The 15,759-nt window shown below is 43.1% G+C and overlaps 1 protein-coding gene across 1 annotated transcript in view; it reads left to right on the top strand.

Moving 5' to 3' along the window:
- The window catches only part of LOC122564717 (uncharacterized), an 84,305-nt gene that overhangs the window by 43,035 nt on the left and 25,511 nt on the right, over positions 1 to 15,759 (top strand). Inside the window, exons 4-5 of the mRNA XM_087998657.1 lie at positions 6,017 to 6,141; positions 8,565 to 8,786. Of these exons, the coding sequence (XP_087854783.1) occupies positions 6,036 to 6,141; positions 8,565 to 8,786 (328 nt within the window). The 5' untranslated portion in view covers positions 6,017 to 6,035. The remainder of the gene's footprint in view (positions 1 to 6,016; positions 6,142 to 8,564; positions 8,787 to 15,759) is intronic.

Raw genomic sequence — 15,759 nt, 5'->3', positions numbered from 1 at the left:
GCAGCTTAACTTTCTGGGATATCAATGTTTTAGATGAGAAGGAAGATGAAGTAAGAGAGGTTGAGGAGTTGCATTACTGGTTATGGAATATATCATAGTTGAATTGAAGGAGGATATTTTGCAGCTAGGCATTATGAGTAGAGCTCAGGAATAGGAGGGGTGCAAACACAATGGTGGGATTGTTTTACAGACATCCCTGCTGCCAGTGGGAGATAGAGGAAGAGATGTAGTCAGATTCTGGAAAGATATGTAAATAACAGGGTTATTGTGGTGGGTGATTTTAACTTCCCTAACATTGAATGAGACTGCTGTAGTGCTGGGAGTTTGAATGGGGAGAAAGTTGTTAGGTGTGTGTTCAAGAGGGTTTTTGAAACAATATGTGGATAGTCCAACGAGGGAGGGGTCCGCATTGGACTTGGTATTGGGAAATAAGTCTGGGCAGGTGATCAACATTTCAGTGAGGAAGCAATTTGGGAATAGTGACCATAATTACATAAGTTTTTGGACACTTATGGTTAAGGACAAGAGTGAACCTCGGATGAGGTTGTTAAATTGGGGGAATGCCAACTATAACTGAATTGGGCAAGAATTGCCTCATTATAGGAAGGATGTGGAAGCTTTAGAGAGGGTGCAGAGGAGATTTACCAGGATGCTGCCCTGACTGGAGGGCATGTCTAATGAAGAAAGGTTGAGGGAGCTAGAGCTTTTCGTATTGGATCGAAGAAGGATGAGAGGTGACTTGATAGCGGTGTACAAGATTGAGAGGCATGAATAGAGTGGATAGGAGAAAGTGAGGACTGCAGATGCCGAGAATCCGAGTCAGAAAGTGTGACGCTGGAAAAGCACAGCAGGTCAGGCAACATCCGAGGAGCAGCAGAATTGACTTTTTGGGCATAAGCCCTTCATCAGAAATGTGGGTGGGGGAATGGGGCTGAGAGATAAATAGGAGGATGGGGATGGGGCTGAGGGAAAGGTAGCTGGGAAGGCAATAGATGCAGGTGGAGGGGGTGTGTGATGGTGATTGGTCGGAGGGGAGGGTGGAGCGGATAAGTGAGAAGGAAGATGGACAGATAGAACAGTTAAAGAGGGCCAAGTTGGAGGTTTGGATCTGGGATGATAGAATGGATAGCCATAGACATTTTTCCCAGGGCAGAAATGGCTGTCACGTGGGGGCATAATTTTAAGATGATTGTAGTAAGGTTTAGGGGAGACGTCAGAGATAGGTTCTTTACGCAGAGAATGCACTGCCACTGGTGGTAGTAGAGTCAGAGATATTAGGAACATTTCAGCCACTCCTGGACAAGCACATGGATGTCAGTAATTTGAGGGGTGTGTGGGTTAGGTTGATCTTAAGCTAAGATAAATGCTCGGTACAACATCGTGGGCTGAGGGACCTGTACTGTTCTATGTTCTAGAATTGTCCAATTTCATTGGAACATCAGTATAAGGTATCAAAAACAGGATTTCAAGGCTTTAGTTCATAACCTACTGCCAACAGCCAAATGAAAGAATTAATCAATTCATAAGCAGATATTGACCCAAAGGTACATAATGTAATTTCACTGAAACTAAGTTAGCTGAGTAGCTGATGGAATTAGTTATTCCCTGTATACCGAATAAATCATTCCAAAAGACAGTCTGGACAAACCTAAAGATTACATTATTGACAAATTTGTAGAAGGACAAATCTGAACCAATCCTGCCTGTTCTTGTTCTTAGTCATGTTCCCTTGGTTTCTACCTCTTCCTTAATTTCTGCATCTATTACCCTACTCACTGGTTCCTATCCTCCTGCCAAACTAGTTTAAACCTCCCCAACCACACTACATTAGACCTGGTCCTGCCAGATATAACCCATCCAGTTTCTACAGATCCCACCTCCAGAACTGGTCCCAAAGCCCCACAAATCTGAAACCCTCCCCCTCACACCAACTTTTCAGTCACATGTTCATACTATATATCCTGTTGTCTCTATTCTGACTAGCTCATAGTAGTAATCCTGAGATAATTATCTTCCTAGTTCTCCATATTCTGCTTTTAGGACCTCGTCTCAGTGGTTAGCACTGCTGCCTCACAGCGCCAGAGACCCGGGTTCAATTCCCGCCTCAGGCGACTGACTGTGTGGAGTTTGCACGTTCTCCCCGTGTCTGTGTGGGTTTCTTCCGGGTGCTCCGGTTTCCTCCCACAGTCCAAAGATGTGCAGGTCAGGTGAATTGGCCATGCCAAATTGCCCGTAGTGTTAGGTAAGGGGTAAATGTAGGGGTAGGGGTGGGTTGCGCTTCGGCGGGTCGGTGTGGACTTGTTGGGCCGAAGGGCCTGTTTCCACACTGTAATGTAATCTAATCTATGTCGTTAATACCAATGACCTCTGGCTGTTTGCCCCCACCCCCTCCAGAATGCAACCGCTTTGAGATATCCACGGCCCTAGTGCCAGGGAGGCGCCGTTTGTGGCCACAGAAACATCTATCTATTCACCTTACAATTGAATCTCCTATAACTATAGCATTTCTATGTCTATTTCTCACACCCTCTGTAGCAGAGCCAACCACGGTGCAATGAATTTGACTGCTGCTGTTATCCCCTGAGAGACAAGTTCCCTCAACAGTATTCAAAACGGTATCTCTGTTTTTGCAGGGGAATACCCACAGGAAATTTCTGCACTGTCCGCTCATCCCTCCTGCTCTGCCCCATGGTCACCCATTCCTTCCCTGCCCATGGAGTCTGTCTACGGTGTAACCATCTCTCTATACGCACTCTCCACCTTGCGAATGTTCCACAGTGTCCTCAGATGCTGCTCCAACCCCAAAACTCATGCTTCCAGGATCTGCAGCTTGAGATATTTTTTGCACGCGTGCAGGTCCTAGGCACTGGACATGTGCTCAGCTTTCCACAATGAGCAAGAGGAGCACATTATGATTTGGAGCTCTCCTGCCATGTCTTACCCCTTTAATTAATCTTTATGATGTCAAAAATTTTTAATACTAAGTTAAATTTGCTGGTGTTCTCTGCTCTGATAACAATTTCTCAAAACTTACATGTTACCAACAAAAGCTGTTGAGACTCACTCTCCTTTACCCGCTAGAATCTCACTGCCAACCTTATTCTCACGATGTGTCACATAGAACACAGCAAAATACAGCGCAGTACAGGCCCTTTGGCCCTCGATGTTGCACCGATCCAAGCCCACCTAACCTACACTAGCCCACTATCCTCCCTATTCTGGATCAGTGGTGCTGGAAGAGCACAGCAATTCAGGCAGCATCCGAAGACAGGCAGACCTTCCTCACTGTCAACAACTCCACCGACTTTCGTATCATCCACAAACTTGCTCACCCAACCTTCTAGCCCCTCCTCCAGGTCATTTATAAAAATAACAAACAGCAGTGGTCCTAAAACAGATCCTTGCGGAACACCGCTCGTAACTGCACTCCAAGATGAACCTTTACCATCAACTACTACCCTCTGTTTTCTTCCAGCCAGCCAATTCCTAATCCAAACCTCCAACTCACCCTCAATGCCATACCTCCGTATTTTTTGCAGTAGCCTACCATGGGGAACCTTATCAAACGCCTTACTAAAATCCATATACACCACTTCGGATGCTGCCTGAATTGCTGTGCTCTTCCAGCACCACTGATCCAGAATCTGGTTTCCAGCATCTGCAGTCATTGTTTTTACCTCACTATCCTCCCTATGCCTATCCAATGCCCGTTTAAATGCCAATAAAGAGGGAGAGTCCACCACTGCTACTGGCAGGGCATTCCATGAACTGCTGAGTAAAGAATCTACCCCTAACATCTGTCCTATACCTACCACCCCTTAATTTAAAGCTATGCTCCCTCGTAATAGCTGACTCCATACGTGGAAAAAGGTTCACATGGTCAACACTATCTAAACCCCTAATCATCTTGTACACCTCTATCAAGTCACCCCTAAACCTTCTTTTCTCCAATGAAAACAGCTCCAAGTGCCTCAGCCTTTCCTCATACGATCTTCCTACCATACCAGGCAACATCCTGGTAAACCTCCTCTGCACCCGTTCCAGTGCCTCCACATCCTTCCTATAGTATGGCGACCAAAACTGCACACAATACTCCAGATGCAGCCGCACCAGAGTCTTATACAACTGCAACATGACCTCAGGGCTCTGGAACTCAATTCCTCTACCAATAAAAGCCAGTACGCCATATGCCTTCTTCACCGCACTATTTACCTGGGTGGCAACTTTCAGAGATCTGTGTACATGGACACCAAGATCCCTCTGCTCATCCACACTACCAAGTATCCGACCATTAGCCCAGTACCCCGTCTTTTTGTTACTCTTACCAAAGTGAATCACCTCACACTTAGCTACATTGAACTCCATTTGCCACCTTTCTGCCCAGCTCTGCAACCTGCCACATCCTTCCTCACTGTCAACAACTCCACCGACTTTCGTATCATCCGCAAACTTGCTCACCCAACCTTCTAGCCCCTCCTCCAGGTCATTTATAAAAATAACAAACAGCAGTGGTCCTAAAACAGATCCTTGCGGAACACCGCTAGTAACTGCACTCCAAGATGAACCTTTACCATCAACTACTACCCTCTGTCTTCTTCCAGCCAGCCAATTCCTAATCCAAACCTCCAACTCACCTTCAATGCCATACCTCCGTATTTTTTGCAGTAGCCTACCATGGGGAACCTTATCAAACGCCTTACTAAAATCCATATACACCACATCTACCGCTTTACCCTCGTCTACCTCCTTAGTCACCTTCTCAAAGAATTCAATAAGGTTTGTGAGGCACGACCTGCCCTTCACAAAACCATGTTGACTATCCTTGATCACATTATTCCTATCCAGATGTTCATAACTCCTATCCCTTACAATTCTCTCTAAGACTTTGCCCACAACAGAAGTGAGACTCACCGGCCTATAGTTACTAGGGTTATCCCTACTCCCCTTCTTGAACAAGAGAACCACATTTGCTATCCTCCAGTCTATTGGCACTATTCCTGTAGACTAATCAAGGCCAATGGCTCTGCAATCTCCTCCCTTGCTTCCCAGAGAATCCTAGGATAAATGCCATCAGGCCCAGGGGACTTATCTATTTTCACCCTTTCCAGAATTTCCAACTTTTTTTCCCTACATACCTCAAAGCCGTCCATTCTAATTAATTGTGACTCAATAGTCACATCGGCTCCTCTCCTCTGAACCTTGCCTTTCCTGCAAAGGAGTAATGTCTCAGCACCCTCTGGTTGGATCAAATTGATTTATTAACAGAAAACAGAAGGTCAAAGAATCATGCAGCCATACGGCACATTTAGTCTATACTGCCAAAAATACATTACTAAATACAATAGATCCACTTTCTAGTGCTGGGTCCACAGCCTTGAATATTATTACATTTTAACAGTTCATCCAAGTACTGTACATTTTAAAGGTTGTGAGATTTCCCTCCCCAAGCAGTGCATTCCAGATCCCCACCACTTACATATGTTGTTACTATTAGGTTTCTGAATGCATTTTAAAAGAAAAATTGATTTTCAGTTTGAAATTTGGAAAATAAGTTAACATGAAGGTTCAGCTATTTAAAATTTCTAATCTTGTAAAGTAATTAAACCTATTGCTGCACTGAGGAAGTGACTTAAGGCATGTTGCAGTTGTCATTCACTAACTATTCCACTGCTTTCCACATGGTTGTGGCTGTTGTATCGGCAGAATTTTGATATTCAGTCATAAGAAATACAAGAAGGAGTATACTATTCAGCCATTTAATCATTAATTGAATGGCTGAATCATTTAATAAAATCAGGCTAGAGCTTTATGTCAGTCTGCAAAAATATTACAATTTTTACTGGAAGTCTTACAATTGTATAACTGCCTTCATGAGGTTAGGATGTTCTACAAGACTTTTACAAAAACTAAGTATAATTGCTTTTATTGTCAGAATTAAATAATGTTTCTTTAATGTCATCAGTGAATTCCTACTTGCTTTTTAGGTCAATCATAATTTTTCTCCTATTAATTGAAGGTTCTTAAAGAATGATTTGATGAATGGAGATTCAAAAGACTGTATTGAGATGGATGCAAATACAGGACAGCTAATGGACAGAAGCTGCTCAGAAATAAAAACATTTGTTTGTAAATCAAAAAAATGTAAGTGTTTTGAGAGAATTTTAACTGGCATATTTGGGTGGTGGCTTTATGAAACTGTTGCAAACAGACAAATAGCAAATATCAAGTGGAAGGTTTTCAAGTGCTATAAATCTAAAAATGGCATCAACCTACCCTGTACATAATTGCATAAGGTTATTAATTGCTTAACTTATGTTAACATGCTAACATATCAGACAGCAACCTCAAGGCATAATAGGAAAAACAATCTGCTAAAAATGTCAGGAGCACCTTAACAGCCTTAATCCTTGGCTGTTCTTTGCCCAATGGTAGATTTGATCCACATCCCACATCATAGAACATTACAGCGCAGTACCGGTCCCTCAGCCCTCAATGTTGTGCCGACCTGTGAAACCAATCTAAAGCCCATCTAGCTTACACTATTCCATTATCATCCATATGTTTATCCAATGATCATTTAAAGGTCCTTAAAGATGGCAGATCCACTACTGTTGTAGGCAGGGCATTCCACGCCCTTACTACTCTCTAAGTATCTGACATCTGTACTATATCTATCACTCCTCAATTTAAAGGTATTTCCCCTCGTGCTAGCCATCACCATCAGAGGAAAAAGGCTTTCACTGTCCATTGATCATCATGTGTACCTCTATTAAGTCACCTCTTAATTTTCTTCTCTCTAACGAAAACAGCCTCAAATCCCTCAGCCTTTCCTCATAAGACCTTCCCTCCTTACCAAGCAACATCCTGGTAAATCTCCTCTGAACCCTTTTCAATACTTCCACATCCTTCCTATAAGGCGACGGCCAGAACTGTATGCGATACTCCAAATGCGGCCGCATCAGAGTTTTATACAGTTGCAACATGACGTCATGGCTCCGGAACGTAATCCCGAATAAAAGCTAACACACCTTATACCTTCTTAACGATCCGATCAACCTGGTTGGCAACTTTCAGGGATCTGTGCACAAGGACATAGATCTCTCTGCTCATCCACACTACCAAGAACCTTACCATTAGCCCAGTACTTGTTATTCCTGTTACTTCCAAAGTGAATCACCTCACTTTTCTGCATTAAGCTCCATTTGAAACTTCTCAGACCAGCTCTGCAGCTTATCTATGTCCTTCTGTAACCTGCAACATGTGCCAAAGCTAGGACAAGAAGGCCAATCCTAAAACTACTCCAACCTGTGTGACTTGACCCTCCTCTTGTTGGCCTCAATGTAATACCAACTTCAAAGAATTCATATTAAGCAATAAGCATTTGTCGCTCTTTAACTTTTACAAATGAAAATTGAGCCATTAACAAAAGAGAGCATAAAATAGCTTATTATGATATCATAAAACTGTCAGACAAGCAAAGACATCACTTCTCCATAGAGTCATAGAGATGTACAGCGTGGAAACAGACCCTTCGGTCCAACCTGTCCACGCCGACCAGATATCCCAACCCAATCTAGTCCCGCCTGCCAGCACCCGGCCCATATCCCTCCAAACCCTTCCTATTCATATACCCATCCAAATGCCTCTTAAATGTTGCAGTTGTACCAGCCTCCACCACATCCTGTGGCAGCTCATTCCATACACGTACCACCCTCTGCGTGAAAATGTTGCCCCTTAGGTCTCTTTTATATCTTTCTCCTCTTACCCTAAACCTATGCCCTCTAGTTCTGGACTCTCTGACCCCAGGGAAAAGACGTTGCCTATTTATCCTATCCATGCCCCTCATAATTTTGTAAACCTCTATAAGGTCACCCCTCAGCCTCCGACGCTCCAGGGAAAACAGCCCCAGCCTGTTCAGCCTCTCCCTATAGCTCAAATCCTCCAACCCTGGCAACATCCTTGTAAATCTTTTCTGAACCCTTTCAAGTTTCACAACATCTTTCCGATAGGAAGGAGACCAGAATTGCACGCAATATTCCAACAGTGGCCGAACCAGTGTCCTGTATAGCCACAACATGACCTCCCAACTCCTGTACTCAATACTCTGACCAATAAAGGAAAGCATACCAAATGCCTTCTTCACTATCCTATCTACCTGCGACTCCACTTTCAAGGAGCTATGAACCTGCACTCCAACGTCTCTGTTTAGCAAAACTCCCCATCTTTTGAAGGAGTGGCACTCTGAAAGCTAGTGCTTCCAATTAAACCTGTTGGACTATAACTTGATGTTGTGTGATTTTTAACTTTGTACATCCCAGTCCAACACAGACATCTCCAAATCATAGGTCTCATTACAAGTTCACTGATGATGTTACCGAGCATGGTGACAAAACATCTGAAAACAAACGAACCAGCTCAGCAAGCAAACTTACAACTTGTTAATGAAAATTTGACCCTGAATGAAAATCAAACCTTGAGGAACAGTATGCATTAAGAAAATAATGTTCCAGTCAGTCAACAGGTGATCAGTTTTATTCCTTTATTGTTTACATTATTTGGTTTAGTTATGGACTGGTTTCTGAAAGAGGAGAAGAGGGGACTAATTTCCAAACCACCTTATTCTTACGATTCAAGACCAACTTTAGCTGAAGCCAAAATCACCTGTTTGCAGCGAGGGATTGCTTGCAAGGCAGTTCTGGAGACTGATGCTCCACATGTTTTCTATATTCTACATTCTTCACCAATACTTAAGCACAACCCTGTTTCCAACATCTATATCCCATCAGGTAAGGCCAAATGATTTAGATTTAAATACACCTTAGTTTCAAGTTAGTCAGCACATAAGAGTGTACAGAGACTTCTTTTTAAACTTGGACTAATTTTTGGCAGTTTAAATATCCTGACTACTGCAGAAATGAGAAGCCGTTTAACTCACTGGCTTTATCTAGAATTGTCTGCCATATTCACTCATTGTTGTGGTTATGTTCGCCGAGCTGGGAATTTGTGTTGCAGACGTTTCGTCCCCTGTCTAGGTGACATCCTCAGTGCTTGGGAGCCTCCTGTGAAGCGCTTCTGTGATGTTTCCTCTGGCATTTATAGTAGTTTATCTCTGCCGCTTCTGGTTGTCAGTTCCAGCTGTCCGTTGCAGTGGTTGGTATATTGGGTCCCGGTCGGTGTGCTTATTGATTGAATGTGTGGATGAGTACCATGCCTCTAGGAATTCCCTGGCTGTTCTCTGTTTGGCTTGTCCTTTAATAGTAGTGTTGTCCCAGTCGAACTCATGTTGCTTGTCATCTGCGTGTGTGGCTACTAAGGATAGCTGGTATGTCGTTTCATGGCTAGTTGGTGTTCATGGATGCGGATCGTTAGCTGTCTTCCTGTTTGTCCTATGTAGTGTTTTGTGCAGTCCTTGCATGGGATTTTGTACACCACATTGATTTTGCTCATGCTGGGTATCGGGTCCTTCATCCTGGTGAGTTGTTGTCTGAGAGTGGCTGTTGGTTTCTGTGCTGTTATGAGTCCTAGTGGTTGTAGTAGTCTGGCTGCCAGTTCGGAAATGCTCTTGATGTATGGTAGCGTGGCTAGTCCTTTGGGTTGTGGCATGTCCTCGTTCCGTTGTCTTTCCCTTAGGCATCTGTTTATGAAATTGTGCGGGTATCCGTTTTTGGTGAATACATTGTAGAGGTGTTCTTCTTCCTCTTTTTGTAGTTCTGGTTTACTGCAGTATGTTGTGGCCACACACGCAGATGACAAGCAACATGAGTTCGACTGGGACAACACTACTATTATAGGACAAGCCAAACCGAGAAAAGCCAGGGAATTCCTAGAGGCATAGTACACATCGACAGATTCAATCAATAAGCACATCGACCTGGACCCAATATACCGACCACTGCAGCGGACAGCTGGAACTGACAACCGGAAGTGGCAGAGACAATCCACTATAAATGCCGGAGGAAACCTCACAGAAGCGCTTCACAGAAGGCTCCCAAGCACTGAGGATGTGACCTAGACAGGGGACGAAACGTCTGCAATACAAATTTCCAGCTTGGCGAACAGAACCATAACAACGAGCACCCGAGCTACAAATCTTCTCACAAACTTTGAATATTTACTCACTTTCAATACACATGATGGCATCAAACTGTGCCATCAGAGAAAGACCTCAACCAAGTTCAGGATTATATGCTAGGCCATCTTCTGGTGCCATCATTATCAAGGGAGAGCTAAAAGTGTGGGAGTGGACAGTTATGATTTCCATGTAGAACCTGGTAAATCACGCTTGCATCTCCTTGATCACTGCTGCACTTCCAGCTCGATAAGGAAATAACTTAAGAAAAAAAAGTAAACTCATATTTTTACCCTGATCATTTCCTTACTGGACAGATTGCAGAAAGATTAATAATGAATGCTGTAGGTAGGTCCCAATTTCATCATCGGGGTCCATTATGTATCTAATTAAAATAACCTCAAAGGTTTTGGGCGGTGTATTTGATACCTGCAGTAAAAACCTTGGCAGATCCATTTCCTCAGCTTTAGAATGAGTAACTCCAGATGACATGAATAATGTCATCTAATTCAGTTTCCTTCTTTTGCAGTAATTTTCATTTCCTTTTCCATTGACGTTCTAATTTATTTATAAGAATATAAATCACAAACAGACTCTCCAACCTAGACAATGTGCCACATCTGGTAATCTAATTTTGATTTTGCCAATTCTGATTGTCAAATGTATCTGTCATATTCAATATGCATAATAAAAACAGAAAATGATTGAAATACTAAACAGGTCGGACAGTATCCAGAGGAAACCATTTAGATAAATGACCTATCATTTAATCTGAGCAATGTTAGAAATTGTTAGAATTGGTAGAAGGAGAAAGTAGCAAGAAGAACAAAAGAGGCGATTTGTAAGGTAGAAGGCAGGGTAGAGGTGAAATTAACTGACTAAATGTTTCATGGTTCAAAAACTAATATGGTTATAATAGTCAAAGGACAAAAATAGTTATGTCCACATAAGATGTAAGTAGTTATATATCAGCCATTTGCGTGCAGTATGAAAGGATAAAGAAAGAACATGACGAGACCAAACCAACACAGAACAGAATGAATTCAAAGGTTCGAGTCTAAAGTGGTTGAATTCACAGTTGACTCCAGATGGGTATAGAATGTTCAATCTAAAGATGAGGTACTGTTCCTCAAGCTTGTGTTGAACTTCACTACAACAGTATTGCGGACTAAGAAGTGAAAGCTCTGAGTGGGAACAAGATGGAAGAGTGAAATGACGAGCATCAGGAAGTTCAGCGTTAGGCTTGCAGTCTAAATGGATGTGTTCCTTTAAATGATGACCCAGTTTCGACCTGAGATCTTCAATGTTGAGGTCACATCGTAAACAGTGGATACTCTATGTTAAGTTAAAAGAAATAAATGAAGTTACATTGTACTTTGAAGGTATGTTTCAGACAGTGGGTGGTGAGAAGACAGGAGGAAAAAAGGCAACATGTTACATCTACTGCGCTTGCGACAAAAGGTACGATATGAGAGGGATTAAGTATTGAGAATGACTGAGGAATAGATCAGGGTTTCCCAGGGAGGACAGCTCTTTCACAATGCTGAAAGTGGAGAGGGGAGGAAAATATGTTTGATAGCGGCATTGCACTGCAACTGCCAGAAATTATGGAGAATGACCCATTGAATACAGAAGCAAGTTGGGTAGAAGTTGAGGACAAAATGAATTCTACCATAATTCTTGGAGGGAAGTATTACAATTTCAGTTGAGACCAGTAGCATTTGTTTAAAAAAAAATCCAAATTCTCAATTATTTATAGAAAGACAGAAGCCCTAAGATCCATGGTTTTAAAGAATTTTTACTATACCTGGATCAAACAAAGTGAATAGGAAACAATATAATAGATAGCCACCAGTTCTTTAAAACTCAGAATCAATATTAGGTAAATATGAATTAACAGCTAAATTGCAATCGATTGCAAACTATAAGGGATACATTAAATGTCAGGTACCATTAAGACTTATCTTGCAAAGGAGTCAACACTCCAAACAATGTACTTGTCATCAATATCAGTAACAAAGTTTCTTCTCTCTGTCTTCCCCTCAAAGAATTTCAGTTCCTTGCCTTCTAGAATTTAACCTGATCCCCAGCCACTTGCAGTACACAACCAATCTAGTTCCATGCACAAGGACTTCACCAAAAATGACACACAGCTGTAGAACCTCCTCAGTGTTCTTTACAGTGGTTTGGATGGCATAGGTCCACTAATGTTATCTTCAATTCACGAAACCAGCCACAGCAACTGTATTTTCTCAGCTTCTGGATCAAGAGCTATCTTTTTCAATCTGCTTGAACTGCACCACTAGAATCATCATCTGAGCTCTTATTGCTTTGTCCCTTTTTATACAGTTTCAAATAGTATCAGTCTCCCCAGAGGTTTTGGTTTCCAATCTTAGTTTTAGGAACTCTTCTATTGATATCCAGTAACTGAGATGATTGACTTTCAATAGTCATCATAGAATCCTAGAATCTCTACATTGTAGAAACAGGCCATTTGGCCCAACAAGTCCATACCAACCCATACCCAGTAAAAAGTAAGATAGTACAAAGAGCAGTACAAAGGGCAGCACGGCTCAGTGGTAAGCACTGCTGCCTCACAGCGCCAGGGACGTGGGTTGATTCCAGCCTCGGACTATGTGGAGCTTGCACATTCTCCCTGTGTCTGCGTGGGTTTCCTCCAGGTGCTCTGGTTACCTCCCACAGTCCAAAGATGTGCAGGTCAAGTGAATTGGCCATGCCAAATTGCCCATAGTGTTAGATGTATTAGTCAAAGGGAAATGGGTCTGGGTGGGTTACTCTTCAGAGGGTCGGTGTGGACTTGTTAGGCTGTGGGGCCTGTTTCCACACTGTAGCGAATCTGACCTAATCTAATCTAAACCTCCGAAGAGTAACCCACCCAGACCCATTCACCTACCCTATTACTCTACATTCCCCCTGACTAATGTGCCTAACCCACACATCCCTGAACACTATGAGCAATTTAGCATGGCCAATTCAGCTAACCTGCACATCTTTTGACTGTGGGAGGAAACCAGAGCACCCGGAGGAAACCCATGTAGACGTGGGGAGAATGTGCAAGCTCCACACAGACAGTTGCCTGAGGCTGGAATCAGCCCAGGTTCCTGGGGCTGTAAGGCAGCAGTGCTATCCACTGAGCCGCCGTGCTGCCCTTCGTACTATCTTCCTTTCTGCTCGGTATGACTTTAATCAGTGGAGAGTTTTCATCTCGATTCTCATTGACTTAATTTGTGCTGGAGTTCTTTGATGCCACACTCAGTGAAATGCTGCTACATATTCAGGACAATTGTTCTCATCTCACCTCTTGTCCAGGTTTTTGATAAAAGGCTGTAATGCGGTCGAGAACTGATCAGCTTTGGCTGAATCCAAACTGTGTGTCAGTAAGCAGATTATTGCTGAGGAAGTACTGCTTACTAACACAGCCAGTGACGCCTTCCATCACTGCTGATGGGATAACTGAAGGGGCAGTATTTGCCTACGTTGGTTTTGTTCAGTGTTTTGTGGTTAGGAGATACCTGAACAATTTTCCACTTTGCTGGACAGATTCCATTCTAGAGCTGTGTTGGAACATGTGCTTCAGAATTAGCCACATGTTCTATAATATGTTTGGACTGTTGTCAGCACCCATAGCCTTTGCCGCCTACAGCCATTTCTTGATATTACATAGTTGGCTCAGTTGAGTGAACACTGGCATCCGTGATAGCGAGGATCTCAGCTGTGACAAACCTACACCTTGACCACCTTGGAGGAAGGATCAATGGAGATTGCCATGGTGGCTGACCATGATTATATCATGTAAAACAAGATGGTCATCCCTGGTGGAGAGGATGAACAGAATCTGCAATTTACTGTATAGGTTAAACAGGCAAACTCCTCTGTCCTCCATCTGACAGTATACCAAATTCTGAGTTGCAACAGAACACAGAGATGCTTTACCTGCAATATAATTCGTACAGGAGCCTTTCGAATTGCCCCATGGGCACCTCTTGAATGGAACAATTGCTATATGTGTTTAAATCACAAATGTAGAAAGGTGATTCCCTCTGCCACATCAGAGGTCATATAGGGATCACTATGTAGAATTGGTCAAGAATGAAAGAGGGTAATTAAACAGAGATGATGAAACAACTAGACAGACATTCTTCATTTATTCCCAGTAAAAGTAGATCCATTCCTGGCTGCATCTTCAATGAAAATGTTCCTACAGGCAGCACAATGTATTTCAGATCATATTGTCTTTTGGGTTGTAAAAGGTCAATTAATACCTTTGGGCGGCATGGTGGCACAGTGGTTAGCACTGCTGCCTCGCAGCGCCAGAGACCCGGATTCAATTCCCGCCTCAGGCGACTGACTGTGTGGAGTTTGCACGTTCTCCCCGTGTCTGCGTGGGTTTCCTCCGGGTGCTCCGGTTTCCTCCCACAGTCCAAAGATGTGCAAGTCAGGTGAATTGGCCATGCTAAATTGCCCGTAGTGTTAGGTAAGGGGTAAATGTAGGGGTAGGGGTATGGGTGGGTTGCGCTTCGGCGGGTCGGTGTGGACTTGTTGGGCCGAAGGGCCTGTTTCCACACTGTAAAGTAATCTAATCTAATCTAATACCTGGCTAGGTCAGTTTATCCCTCACATTGATGACATTATCACAAGACTATCTCTGGCTAGCTGAAACATTTCTGTTTTCTGCATCTTCCTCCTCTTCTGCATTCAATTCCTCCCTTTTCTCTTTTGCACCTTGTCAATTTAGCATTTCGCCCTTATAAAGTCCATGCCCTTGTGGAGGTTCATGTTGTGGAGAATGCAGAAGACCACTACAATGTGCAAAACCATTGTTGAGCATGCTACACCCAACTAGTTTAGGCACCAGAACCGTGTTCTCAGATTCCTGATGGTCTGCTTGATGATGATCCCTGCAAGCAGATCCCTTCAGTTGTAGGGCACATGTAGCTCCATCTCAGGAATATGCAAAGGGGTGAATAGCCATTACTTTACAGAGTAACCATTATCACCTAGAATTCATCGCAGAATTTGGGAGGTGACATGAAGAGTGGCACCCTGGACTGTCAGAAAATCAAGGAGTCAAAATATCTGAAAGGAAAGAGAGTGCACACATTTTGTAGTCACAGGCTAGTTGAACATTGAGGGCATGAAAGATGTTCCTGCTAATGAATCGCATCGAAAGATCACTTGGTTCCTTGATAGCCACATGAGTACCTTGATACTGTGGGGCTTGAGGGCATCCAGCAATGGAGGCAAATTTCTTTGTCCATTATGCCTACAATGCCACATAATTTTGGAATTGAATAAATTGACCAGTTCTTAAAAAGTGCTATTTGAAACCTGTGAGATGTAGTATATGTCAGGTAGCAGTTGTTGTCAGAGATGGCAGCAATTGCTCTTTAATGAGTATGATTGTCCACCTAAGAAATTCCGAGTCACTGGTCATGGAATCTATGGGTCCTTTCATGAATGTGAGCCCAATCCTGGAGCCATATCTCTGACCACAAATTTGGTAGATATTTCCTGGGGGTGGAATTGGCCTTGGCCTTGGGATCACTGGCATTTCTTTCTCATGTTCCCTTTTAGTACTTTCCTCTTGCCATGGATGTACTTAAAGAATTGTATCCCTTCATACAGGAACTTCCTTGAAGTCAGTTCCTTCTGAACAAGGATCTCCCTCA

Source organism: Chiloscyllium plagiosum, unplaced genomic scaffold, assembly GCF_037043375.1.
Source record: "Chiloscyllium plagiosum isolate Xiang-an unplaced genomic scaffold, Cpla_swu_hap1 HiC_scaffold_21, whole genome shotgun sequence".
In the NCBI taxonomy this organism is placed as follows: domain Eukaryota; kingdom Metazoa; phylum Chordata; class Chondrichthyes; order Orectolobiformes; family Hemiscylliidae; genus Chiloscyllium; species Chiloscyllium plagiosum.
The sequence above is the reverse complement of the archived record's forward strand: the minus strand, read 5'-3'. Positions and strand labels throughout refer to the sequence as shown.